This window comes from Echiichthys vipera (genome assembly GCF_963691815.1).
Source record: "Echiichthys vipera genome assembly, chromosome: 17".
In the NCBI taxonomy this organism is placed as follows: domain Eukaryota; kingdom Metazoa; phylum Chordata; class Actinopteri; order Perciformes; family Trachinidae; genus Echiichthys; species Echiichthys vipera.
Window position 1 is genome coordinate 6,963,459 of NC_139842.1, and position 13,181 is coordinate 6,976,639.

At 42.4% G+C, this 13,181-nt stretch overlaps 1 protein-coding gene across 1 annotated transcript; it reads left to right on the forward strand.

Moving 5' to 3' along the window:
* Positions 1 to 1,241: 1,241 nt before the first annotated feature.
* nptxra (neuronal pentraxin receptor a) lies at positions 1,242 to 9,793 on the forward strand (the record flags this gene model as incomplete). Its single annotated transcript, XM_083931083.1, has 5 exons — positions 1,242 to 1,949; positions 5,889 to 6,171; positions 6,563 to 6,804; positions 9,069 to 9,248; positions 9,554 to 9,793. The coding sequence occupies 5 exons, from the start codon at positions 1,242 to 1,244 to the stop codon at positions 9,782 to 9,784; spliced, it is 1,644 nt and encodes a 547-aa protein (XP_083787209.1). The 3' UTR covers positions 9,785 to 9,793.
* Between the last annotated feature and the right edge of the window lie 3,388 nt (positions 9,794 to 13,181).

Sequence of the window (13,181 nt, forward strand, 5' to 3'; positions counted from 1 at the left end):
AACTCGCTGAGACACACACACACACACACACACACACACACACACACACACACACACACACACACACACACACACACACACACACACACACACACACACACACACACACACACACACACACACACACACACACACACACACACACACACACCCACACACATACACACACACACACACACACACACTCACACACACACACACACACACACACACACACACACACACACACACACACACACACACACACACACACACACACACACACACACACACACACACACACACACACACACACACACACACACACACATAAAGCCATAGGTCCATCATTCTGTCATCTCTGCCGCTGTAGAGCTGCTCTTTGGAGCCTTGAGGCTGACTTATGACCATCCACACATGGCATTACAGTAGGCCTGTAAGGTGTCACTGTGCAAGGAGATATTAAACCGAAAGGGAGTGAAACACTATTTCCTGATATAGTACGGATTGTAATGCAGGCGGAGAAGACCCGGCTTAGAACTGCATCTTCAATGACAGCGAGAGGAAAAATAAAATTCACAGAGAAGACAAAAATGTAGGCTACCCTCTTCTTTGATGCTGTGGCTTGTAGCACGCGCTGCCACATCTGATAGAAAATCTGATGTGTTGTTGAGAGCTAAACTGTTTCATAGGACATATTTGTATCACGGATGACAGTTTGAATACTGCTGCCCTGGGCTACAGGAGGAAGATAAAATGTACAAAAAATGTGTCATCAGACTGCATGGATTTCTCTCTCTCTCTCTCTCTCTCTCTCTCTCTCTCTCTCTCTCTCTCTCTCTCTCTCTCTCTCTCTCTCTCTCTCTCTCTCTCTCTCTCTCTCTCTCTCTCTCTCTCTCTCTCTTCATCTCTCTCCCCCTCATTCTGCTTCAGTATTAACAGCCTGGATTTTGCCTGAATACCGAGGACATGCGCGCTGAACAGGGGGAGGAGGTGTATAACAGACTGGTGTTTTGACTTAATTATGGTGCGGAACTGTCATTTTCTAATCGCCTGTTCTTGTGAAAAAGAGGAAAAGTGAGGAGTATTTTTTTCTCCATTAAGAGACAAAATAAATCGGCACTTTTTATTTTGGAGCTTTTAGTTTGTTTTTGTTTTTTTTTACGAGGTGAGAGTATTATTCTTATTCTTATTAGATTTTTCTAATAATCGATCGCCCCGCCGCCACCCTGAAGTTCATTGTTATTATTTTGGCCGCCGGGATGGTGGCCTTCATCGGAGCGGTCATCTGCATCATCGCAGCCGTCCACACCGGATCCTCCAGGGCTGCTGCGGCACAACAGCGACCAGCAAACGACAACCACTCTCTGTATCCGGACGTGGCGGCGCAGAGACCCGCAGCAGCGGGCTCCGTGGCCCGCGCCGGATCTTTGGGAGCTCTCCATGGTTCTGAAACCCCGGATTCAGAAGCGCCCACCTTCAACATCGGGCTCAGTGGGCTGGACGGGGTCACTGGGCTCACCGGGCATGATCCGACGGTCAGTCGACTCATCTGCACACCGATCCCCGCCGGTGAGTGCAACCCGAAAAACTTTCAGCAACAAGCGGAAGACCCGTCGCTGTACGCGGGGGAAGACTGGGGCTACCTCCGCACCACGGCGGAGGAGCTCCGGCAGACCGTTCTGCAGCAAAAGGACCAGATATTAACAGACCAGCGGACCATCAGGGACCTGACGGGGAAACTATCCGAATGTGAGAAGGGGCTTGACGGAAGAAGCAGCAGCGCGGACAGACGCGGGAGCGCTGCGGGACTGTGGGGGGGCAAGGCAGAGGAGACGCACCTGGAGCGGATCATGGTGAGGGATAGCCCGGGTTCGACGCCCGACGGTGCCCACTTGCTCACCGTTCGAGCTGTGGATGAACTGGAGCAGGCTATCACCCAACTCAAAGACCGTATAGAAAAGCTGGAGGTAGGTATGAGTGTAAAGAAAATCTCCCCTCCACATAAATCACCTCCTGCATGGAGCTAAGACATGATGGGATTTTTAATACATAAAGTAGGATCTCTTTATTATAATATTCAGCTATGGTCCTGCATGGTCTGGTAACAGCTTTGAGTGTAGGCTGCTATAACCCCAACTCTAGCTATTTATCTTTCTTTATCTTTATCTTATTGCTATAATTGATGAACAGAGTTGCAGTGCCTCTGCTTCCACTCTAACTCCCTTTTAGGTTTTCTGGGCAGACATGAGTGATTTTTTAAAAGCAAGGGTTTTTAAATTTTGAATGAGAACAAGTGAGTTATCCCAAATGCTTTGTGTGTGTGATATATTAGATATTGGCAACCGTCAAGAAAAACAATGTAAGAATCTCTTCATTATTGTCCGCATACTTGCGATGTAATCAATGGTCACGTGATTGAATTTGAAACGATGTTAACTGCTGATCAGATCAACATTTAGTGATGTTGTGTGATCACAATTTGCCATCTGTTATTGTCATTAGTAATACACAACTAGACTGATTTGGCGAGGTTTGCTCATTTCTCAGGCCAAGTAAACAGATTGAGATTTGAAAATTAAAAGAAAGGCAGATAACAAGTGAGGCAGGGGGAGGAGGGGGGGGGGGTAAAGGTAAGTGCAGGAGAAGCTCCAGCAGAAGGAGGAGTAGGAGTGAGTATAGCAGAGTTACATGAAACGTGCTTGTCTGACCAGCATTCGATGATGTATAACCTCATTTTTGGCTAAAGAAGTAACATACATAATTTATGAGATGCCTATATTTGTAGAAAGCGCAGGCTCAATGTGCTTCTCTGCAGTCATAGTACTCCTCACTCTGTGGTCGTGTATGTAGGACATGTCTGTATGGATTATGCACACTTTGTCTGTTCCATATCGCTGCTGTCAGATAGAAACCTCAAGGATGTAAAAAGGGTCGAGTAATCTCCATATTTTACACTTTCAGGAACACATTTCAAAAGATCTGAATGGATTTCACAGGTCTAAGCATTATATGTAGTTCTATGTAGAAGAACACTCATCTGGGAATAGTCAGGTCAAATAGCTGTGTTAAATTCCTTTCCTATTTTTCTACAACAGTTAAATCACATACAAGCTCCATGTCCTGCGTGTGAGGCACAAACGGTGGTTGCAAATGGTGTGAATGTGCTCTTACTGAATTGGTTTCCCATTTCTAGCGAGTGCAGTTATATTACATCATTAAGATCTCTATTATATCCAGAGGCTCAGTGATATACAGTAAGCGCTCTGTCATTTCATACTGATGCAGCTCCACTGTGGAGATTCTTCACACTGTGCTTTTCCTGTGTGGAGAAATGTCTTCTCGCTATGCCATTTGTCTTACTTTTGTTTTGTGGCTCTTTCTTATCATGTCTGATTGACCAGGTGAGACAACAGAGGCTCTTGTTTTCATGCAGCTGTTTTACATTAGGCTACGCCAGCATGAATGGGGTGTAAATTGTCAGTATTAAATGTCCATATGGGCTATGGAAGTTTGACATTTATGCATCTATGATTCTAACATTATTCATTGCTGTGTCTTTATGCCAACAATTGTATCACCCTTAAAATTCACTCAAAAATGAAAATGCAGTTTTTATTGAGTGGCCTTCCTCAAATGTGAAGAAAACCTTGACTACACAAAGCCTTAAACGCCCTGCTGAAATCAGACCAAAATCCACAATATTACACCAAGTTTTATAACGAGCTATGCTAGCTGCTCCATCAGGATGTACAGAGGCAAAGTGATGCTGTGAGCTAAATGCTAATGTGCTCACATTGACAATGCTGATAAGAAGAAGAAGAAGAAGAAGAATTACTTTATTTATCCCGCACGGGGAAATTTAATTTTTTCACTCTTATTATTAATCATGTTACACACACAGGACCAATACACACACACATGCACAAACAGGACCTATACATGCAATTAAGGAGAGATGTTAGAGCGAGGGGGCTGCCAGTGACCAGCGCCCCGAGCAGTTGGGGGTTCGGTGCCTTGCTCAACAGCACCTCGGCAGTGCCCAGGAGATGAACTGGCACCTCTCCAGCCACCAGTCCACGCTCCATACATGGTCCACACAGGGACTTGAACCAGCGACCCTACGGTTCCCGGCCAAGTCACCTATGGACTGAGCTACTGCCGACCCAAAGAGAAGTTATTGAGGCAGGGGGCACCCAGATGTTTAGCAGGTTCATTATGTTCTCTGTCTTAGTTTAGCGTACTAGCATGCTAACATTTGCTAATTGACACTACAGCTGAGGCAGATGGGAGCGTTATTAGTTTTAGCAGGTATTTGGTCATGAACAAAAATTGACAAATTAAAATTCTGATCCGATTGATGGTGCTAGATGAAAAGTCAAAGGATCACCAAAGTTGCTGCAGTTCACCTATTGGGGCACGAAAATGTTTGTACCAAATTCATGACAATCAAGTTTAACGGAACCACAATGTAAACCTCATGGTGGCAATAAAGGAAAAGTCAAACCATAATCACTTATAGGATTCATCGTCTGAGGACAACGAATGTGCAAAAACACATGAGAGATTTCACTGAAAAAGAAGGTTTTGACCTTTATCATTCATCCTCTGGGTATCATTCTAACAGATGTTAAAATATTTCAGTTGGGATCAAAGTGGACTGGCCAACAGGCTGACAATGTATGTCCGATAAAAATACAAGAAGCGCATAAATTCAACTCTGTTGTCAAGTTAGACGTGTTAGTATGTTCTACTGTTTCTGCACTGTTGCCTCTGCAGTTTGCTTATGCAAATCTAGATTTCTTCTTACACAAAGGACACTGCAAATGATCATTTTCTCTAGAAATGTTTGATATCTGCACTTGTAATCACCTGCCTTGAAGCCTAGCCCCAGGCAAGATAACAGAAAAGTAAAATTATACTTGAGAGTAAATCACATCGTCACATCAATCCTCAAGAAAGCAAATGCATCATAGTATGCAGCAAGGTCTTATTATGTGTTTCGATAGAAGGGTTTCTAGGGATAGAGTGATATCTCTACTGGAACACACATTAATAAATAGCATGACTTGAGGGTTGTATTTGCAAGGTTACTTCTTTTTTTTAAAAACATGGCTTACATGCATGTGTTAATTATTACAGTCGTTAGTGTATCTGTATCATTTCATACAATCCAAGTTAGCAGCACTGCGCACACTGTGTTTTTTTTAAATCTATTGTTCTGTACCTTATGTGTGTTTCTGTATTAACTCTTCTCACGGTGTCTCCGTAGTTCTACCTCACACTGTAAAACAATATACTCAGTGGATACACTGGGCCGCGCAGGTTTTAGGATTCTTGCAGCGTCTGTAATGCCAATATTCCTTCCATTGTGGTTTGGGTGTTTATTTCAGTGAACCACTATGCAGTGGAGTCTAGCAATTTGATGTTGACTGAAATAGTTGATTCTCTTGGCAGGCTTTCCTGATTTGCAATTATTTGTTGCATTATGCTTAATCATAAAAAAAATCCCTGCAGACATGAGGTGGTTGAGCTTAAAAATCCGTTCATACCCAAAATGTTTGTGACACTTGGAAACAGACAATTTTGTCCTTAAAGGAATGTTTAAGAATGAAATATTACATTGACTACAGCATGGTGGAACCTTAATCAGCCCCTAGTTGTATCCCCAGGCGTGATAGTATGTCTCAGCAAATCAATTATTAAGTAGGTATAATATCTTTTCCTTGCTAGTGCATGCAACCAAAATAATGTTGAGATTCACTGCTAGAATACTATTAAATACACTATATAACCTGAACTTTAGATTGGTTTAACATCACAGATGAAAAAGAGAGTACTTATATATTTTTACTTATAAAACACTCACTCTGTGAACCAGTTTTCATCACTGTCTCCCTCCTCTGCAGTCAGATATCGGCCCATTTCCTCACAACCAGACGGACAGCAGCACATCAGGAGCGCTAGAGGAAGGCGGGATGTCTGGTGGCCCAGAAAGGTTGGCCGACCCCGGGCACCAAGCTGGTACTGACAGGCCCTGGAGGATGGAAGACTTGGAGGGGGAGTTAGAGAAGAAGGTGGAGCTGCTGGAGAAAGAGAGAAAAACCCTGAGGCTAGAAACAGAAAAGCACAGGCAGGAGATCGACCAGGGCATCAATAAACTAAACTACCGCATCTCTGGACTGGAGGGAGGTAGTTATTAAGAAATAATCCAGATCTGTCTGTGTTCGTTCATGTGTAAATCAAAAAATATAATAAGGTGGTATACAAAATGAAGATAGAAATGATATTGACTGTGATGAATCACATGATCACTCAAGCCACTAATGAGGAGAAATAATCTGGCATAAAAATCACCAAAGATGTTTCATTTTTGTATTACTCTGAATCAAATCAAGCCATGGGGTTTCTTTATGATGAATAGATTATGTAAAGATCAGAAAGATTATGAAATCCTTGCCCTGCTTAAAACCAGATCAGATGTTTTGATGTGAACAAAGTTGCCAGATAGATGATTTAAGTGATTTCTCCTTGAATTCTCTTATCATATATTTCATTTCCATACTCATGCTTTCTGTCTCAGGTGTCTCAGGGCATTCCTTCCCAGAGGGCTACAGGCTTTCCTTCCCAACTCGGACAAACTACATGTACGCCATTGTGAAACACTCCATCCCAGCGCTGCGGGCTCTCACCGCCTGTCTGTGGCTGCGGCCCGCCGAGGGAGGAATCGGGACACCTCTGTCTTACGCTGTTCCTGAGCAACCCAACGAATTGGTGCTGCTGCAAGGCCTGCATACCCCCACTGAGCTGCTCATCAATGACAAGGTACTGTATCAATCAAGAGGCGGAGCATCGACTGTATATCTGAACTGTCAACTGCTTGGATGCAATTGATTTCCCCAAGATTTATGTCGTGGTTTGTGGGTCATTTTTCAAATTATTTATGGATTAGAATTTTGATATGTATGATTAAGCCATCAAAAACCGTTTAGAGTCTGTGGAGAGAGTGTTTGCTCTGCAGAATTGTATTTTAATGAATATGCATGCAATGAAACTATATACTGACGTACATTTATATTTGCAATTACCATAATTATTGACAATTGTTTTGCAATATATGAAACACCATTTTGGCAGTATACATTGCCCAATGTGGCAATTATTGCTAGATAAAAACAAGATCAAGGTGTGTGCTTTCTTACTTTTGCATGCAAGTGCAGTCCCTAATTTCATAGATATATTTAAACATATACACATTTGATCTTTCAAGTTATGTCAATATGTTTGTGTTAATTAGATGTAATGTTGCAGCTGTAAAAATTTGCTTCGAATCAGGAACTTGTATACTGTGAATTTATGTGGACTGGTGCTGTGCCTGTTTAAAACATGCCTGTTGGGAACGGGCTTATTGCTTGGCCTCCATCACTGCTTGCAGCTTTCTCAAGAACAGCTCATCCAAACAACTTCACACTGGACACTGTGCTTCCTTGGCAATACACCCGCCATGACGTAGCTGCGTCCCCTAACACTGCTGTGGGTATATGCGTCATTTGTTAACAGCTAGCTATTCGGGACAAAGCTATTTCCTGCGTTTCCTACAATCTCCGGTCTTCCTTTTGTCCAAATGTTCTTGAATGGACTGTTGCGAGTGACAGAGAGCAAGCTGTACTAAGCATGACGTTTGGCGATGTAACAGTTAGTGGTCCTCCCACCCCCAGAACACATTACTAATAAAAATGTAAGGTAGATTTCAAGAGCTCGCACTCGACACTGTTCTTCCCGTGGGCTTGTCATGGTCTTAGTTTGTTTCCTGTTTTATTTTTGATTTCATGTGCCATGTCTTGTGTTACTTCCTGTCTGTGTTTCCTGCGTGCCTCAAGTTGCCTTTCCTTGTCTCGTTACCCAATCAGTATGTCCCTCTGTATTCCTGTTCCCTGCCCGCTCCAGCTGTGTTTTGTCCTGCAGTCCTGTCTGTATATAGTCTTTTCCCATTTGGTTTCTTGTCTGTTCATCATCACTTTTCCTGGTTTCGAAGCTTTATTTGATCCTCGAGTTCTGCCTGTACGTTCCCAGTGTTAATAGTTTAAATTCCTTGTTTTGGGAATAAACTGTTTATTATTTAGCTCCTGCCTGTCTGTTGCTGAATATGCGTTTAGGTCCACCTGCCTGCTTCAAACTGTGACAGGGTCGTCACCAAAACACACGCCAAGTGTGAAGTTGACCTGATAAACGGTTGTCGAGAGTTCTTCCATTTCAGTTCGATTAAGGTTTTTATTAATAATACTTCAATGCCTAAAAACTTGAAATTGTATAAAAAGCCCCAGGGGACGTTGTTGAGGTGGATGGTTGGTTCATTTACACACAGATACATACATGATTTGCAGATACATACATTTTATTCTGGTAACTGAGTACATACTGTATCTTTGTCTTTGGTGAGAAAAGTTTCACTGCTACTTTTTGCAAGGCTCACCCACTTTTTGAAATGTTACCAGTTGTGCCGGATATAAACAGCACCACAGTCGTGATTAGAACTGTTAATGTCTACTACAGAAGAAGTAGTGTACTGTATTAGCATACAAATAAGTAGAGCACATCACATGAAAGGTGTAGTGCAGTGCAGTGGCTTGAGGGATAATACAATGACGTCATTATGGTAATAGATGCCTGGAGGGAAAGTAATGTGTCCTTGGAGGTTGCAGGATGTCTTTGGGACTTTTAGCAATCAAGAAACACTGTGAATTACAATCAGCTGTGTTTGGAATGATTGTTATTTCATTTTACCGTGCACATTCTGCTAAGATTTTACATATTTCAATGAAGTGGCTGCAGAACTTTGACATATTTCTGTTTTGAATGTGTTTATTTTTAAGTTGGGAAAATGGGGGTCATGGATTTTGGGAAATGTAGTCATTGAATGCAATTTGTGTGAAAGCAATGACCAATGCATGTTATCAATCGAGAAAAAAGTGTAATGGGATGTACAACAGCTATAGATACAGCCTGATGACATGTCTTACCCCCAAATGCTTTGTGTGATATGTAGAAACATCGACATCACCTAAACTGCTGTTTTTCTTTCCCATTAGGTGGCGCAGTTGCCTCTAAACCTCTCCAGGGGCAGTTGGCAACACATCTGTGTGAGCTGGAGCCAGAAGGGAGGAGCCTGGCAGGCCTACCAGGGGGGAAAGCTGAGGGGTGAGGGTCACGCGCTGGCAGCCGGACATCACATCAGACCAGGAGGAGTACTCGTTCTGGGGCAGGAGCAGGTGAGTGAACGAACGAGAAAATAAAAGTCTGAATAATGAAGTTTTCACTGATTACAGGCAGGTAAGGCGTACTCCAAAAGAAAACTAATTTTGAAACTTCTGACTACAGAGCTGCAAGCTGTTCAGTAGTCCTACATTCATACTGGTCACTTTTTTTTTTATCACACCTGCTTCATCCTCCACAAGTCCACAGTTTTGCCTATGACAGCAACACAGTCAAAACTGAGCCTGTGTGGGCATGACAGTGAAAGTGTTTTTCTCTCGCCTCCTTTCTGTAATATATCTTAACTCTTTTTGCTTTCCAGGATTCCCTGGGTGGAGGATTTGACTCATCACAGGCCCTAGTTGGAGAGTTGTCCCAGGTGGGTCTTTGGGACCGGGTCCTGTCTTCCAACCAGGTGGCCAGCCTGGCCCGGTGTGGCAGAGTAGCCCAGGGCAGTGTGGTCCCCTGGACCGTGAACGGAGTTGAGGTTCATGGTGGAGCAACCAGGGACCCAGGGGAGCCTTGTAGTAAACACAACAGGAGTTCTCAATGACCGATGAAAGCAGGGGAAGGGAAAGAATGAAGGGCGAAGGGAAGGGTAAAGTTGAAGCCATTTCAAGAGGGAAAGGTCCTGCCCAATATTAGCACTGCAACAGGATTTTCTGCTACATCTCTATGTGGCATGGACTGACAAGTATGTAAAAAATTGAAAATGAATGGTATATATCTATGGGATGTAAGATGAGGCTTTGCAGTAACTTCGTCACACACATCTGATTCCATCATGGAGGTCCACCTGAAAATAGTTTCATAATTTACCTGCAAGCAGGCCCATGGAACCTGTGGCCACAGAATTCCGTTGACACCCCTGTAGAGTTTAAACAAATAAACACATCTCCAACGCAAGCAAGAAAATACAACACTGAACTATTTTGATATTGGTCCTAGCATCATCTGTACTGTTTTAATAAAGCTAGCAGTGAAAGCAACTAATGTAAATGTGAATATGTGAATAACCTTCTGCTAACTTGAGCAACAACACAGTGGTATGTAGCTTACCAATCCTAGCTAGCTAACAAACAGTCAATATTTAACATTTAAACAAATGGTTTATTTAGCAAAATATGCTATTTCACCTTCTTGCTGGGAGTTTGATGAGAAGAGGAATACCATTGAAATGATCTAGATAGACGATAGCTATAGATACAGCCTGATGACATGTCTTACCCCAAATGCTCTGTGTGACATGAAGAAACGAGTGGTGGGACACAATTTAAAAAATGAATCTAGTTAAATAGAGGCTTTGTAATTAATTAATCGCGATGAATCGCATATCAATATTTGACACAAGTAGCAAGATTTTTCAATTTAAATGGATTTTGATATACGTATGACTTAATATATTATAAAAAATAAAACAGTGCTTAGTACGGTATATTCAAGAGAAGTGGAAGCGTTATTTCTTCTGTCATTAATTAATTAATCGTAATTTACGCCTTAAAGTCACAGCCCTAGTCGAAACATCTACATTATCTAAACTGTCATTTTGCTCTTCCGTTCGTTAGATCGGAAAAAACACTCTCCCCTCCCTGCTCCCAAGCAAAATGTCTGTTTAATTGCGAAGGGATTCCTCGTGTGAGTACAACCGCTCATTGTGCGGAGGATTTACATCAAGCAAATGGGCCGTTGAAAACAAACCTCCAAAGGTGAAAAAGGGTGATTTATCTAATTGGAAAACTGGAGTTTCAGGAACTTCAGTCGGTTGGTCAGATCAAATGATCAAATTATGGACCGGCTTTGTCACCACAGTGTAATCCGCATCATGTCTTGCCTCTTGCACGTAGAGTGTTTCCAGTAAGTGAGAACGTGTCAGACACAATCTCATGTTGTGTGCTATGTCTAAAAGAGAAACGCTGGATGATGTTCGGACATCTACTTCACATGTGAAAACGGCTATAAAGTGGGAAAACAGCTACCCTATAGCAAGATCTGCCTACCAGCTCCTGTAAAGCTCAGCAATTACTGTAACACATTGTATCTTAACGACCTTAGTGAGCTAGAGGTGCTGGTAGGCAAAATCTGTTACCTTTGGACAAAGCTTAGCTAGCTTTTTCCACGTTATCAGTCCTAAGCCAGTAAATTAAGTTAGCCAGCTGCTGGTGATAGCTTCATGCTAGTGCACAGATATGTGAATGATATCAATCTTCTTATCAAACTCAGCAAGAAAGCAAATAAGTATATTTCCCAAAATCCTCCACTTTTCTATGAATAGATTTGTGGAGATGTTGTCATTTAACAGTATGCACACTGAGCAGAAATGACCACAGTTTATATTTATTCTCTTGAGACTTGAGACAGCCGAGTTAGGAGAAATTCAAGTTGTTCACAGCTGCTGAGCGTAGGAGCTGTTGACCTCCACTATGGCTGCCACAAGCTGTGTAAAGCCAGCTGAAAACCCTGTATGAGTGCAGCAGGGTCGGAGTGGAGTTAATTAAGGTCTGTGACAGCTTTAGAATTGGGAGTCAAGGTTAGGTCATGAAAAGTGTTGGAGACAGTGGGGGAATGGTGAATAGTAGACGGGAGCATGGGTTACATGATGAAAGAGAAAGCAAAGAAAATATGGATAGTAATGGGCAGTTTGGGCACTTTTAAGGAGTGATGCCACATTGTTTTCACTTCTGCATGATGTATTCATATACCTGTAATGTCTTGCCACTGCGCTGTGCAGCTCACACGTTTCACAAAAGAGGACAGTGCCTCCTGCATCCATGGATGGTGGGTAGCTGTCTTTGTTTGTCTATAAAGGCCTGAGCGTCTCTAATTAAGTAACTGAACAATTTTAAAACAAGAGGTCTTATTCCCTAAGGAAATCACCACCACTAGCAGAATGTTACTCTTTTTGTTGGGGGACATTTTTACACATTTTTTTGTATGTCATGCTGTGTATGAAGCCTTGCCTCATCTGGAACCTCTCAGCTCTTTTTCGATTTCAAGGGGGCGTTATGAATGGTGCAGAGAAAATGCTGCAATTGGATAGACCTACAACCAATCAGAGCAATGAAATGTGAACTACAACTAAATCACAGCAACAAAACGCCCGTTTGTCTGTTTTGAAGAAGGAAAAAAACAGCGACTACGTCACAAACTTTCTCAAGTTACGGCTAAACAGTCCACTAAACCGTGTTTCTGAAAACATTTGAGGTGAGAAATAAGTAACACAGTAACAGACTCTTGATTCATATTTGATCGGTGTTGCCGAGTTTGACAGTTTGGTCTGAGTTGTGTGAGCGTGGTAAGCTGCTCGGGACTAAGAACGCTCCTCTTTCAGTCATTGTCTTAAACCTGCCCCACATGAGATGAACGGCTGTGATTGGCTTACCCAGGATCACGCTGGCTGTAAATCTGTCTGAATGTGAGAGGGGCCAGACGTACCTGCAAGAGCAACAACAGCAAACATGAGCTCAGAAGATTCATCTGGTTTTTAACAAAAATTTGTCTCAGATGACAACTTTTGGCTTCATGACTTTCTTAGATGCATCTTAAATGCAACCTTCAAACATGCATAACAGTTGTTGTTTTCAATGATAATGCAAACACAGTCATTTTAACTTAGATACCGACTGTTTATTCTTTTGAATTCCATACATGCAACCACTCGATAAGGTGGTTTGATGAATGAACAACCTGCAACCTCCAACTCGTCCAACCTGCCTATATTCCATGCATGAGTTGTACTGTATGTTTGTTACATACTTCGTGCATTTGCGATGTTTTCTAAAGATCGTCTCTGATCATGTTTGTACACCAAAAACATTGTACTGATTATTGTTTAGTGAGACGTGATGTTAAAAAAACAGATTGTTCATTTAACACGTTCGTAAAAACACTGGCTCTCCCTAAAAATAATCCTTAGTGGAAAGTGCCTGACAGGGTGTTTGTACCCGTGAAAA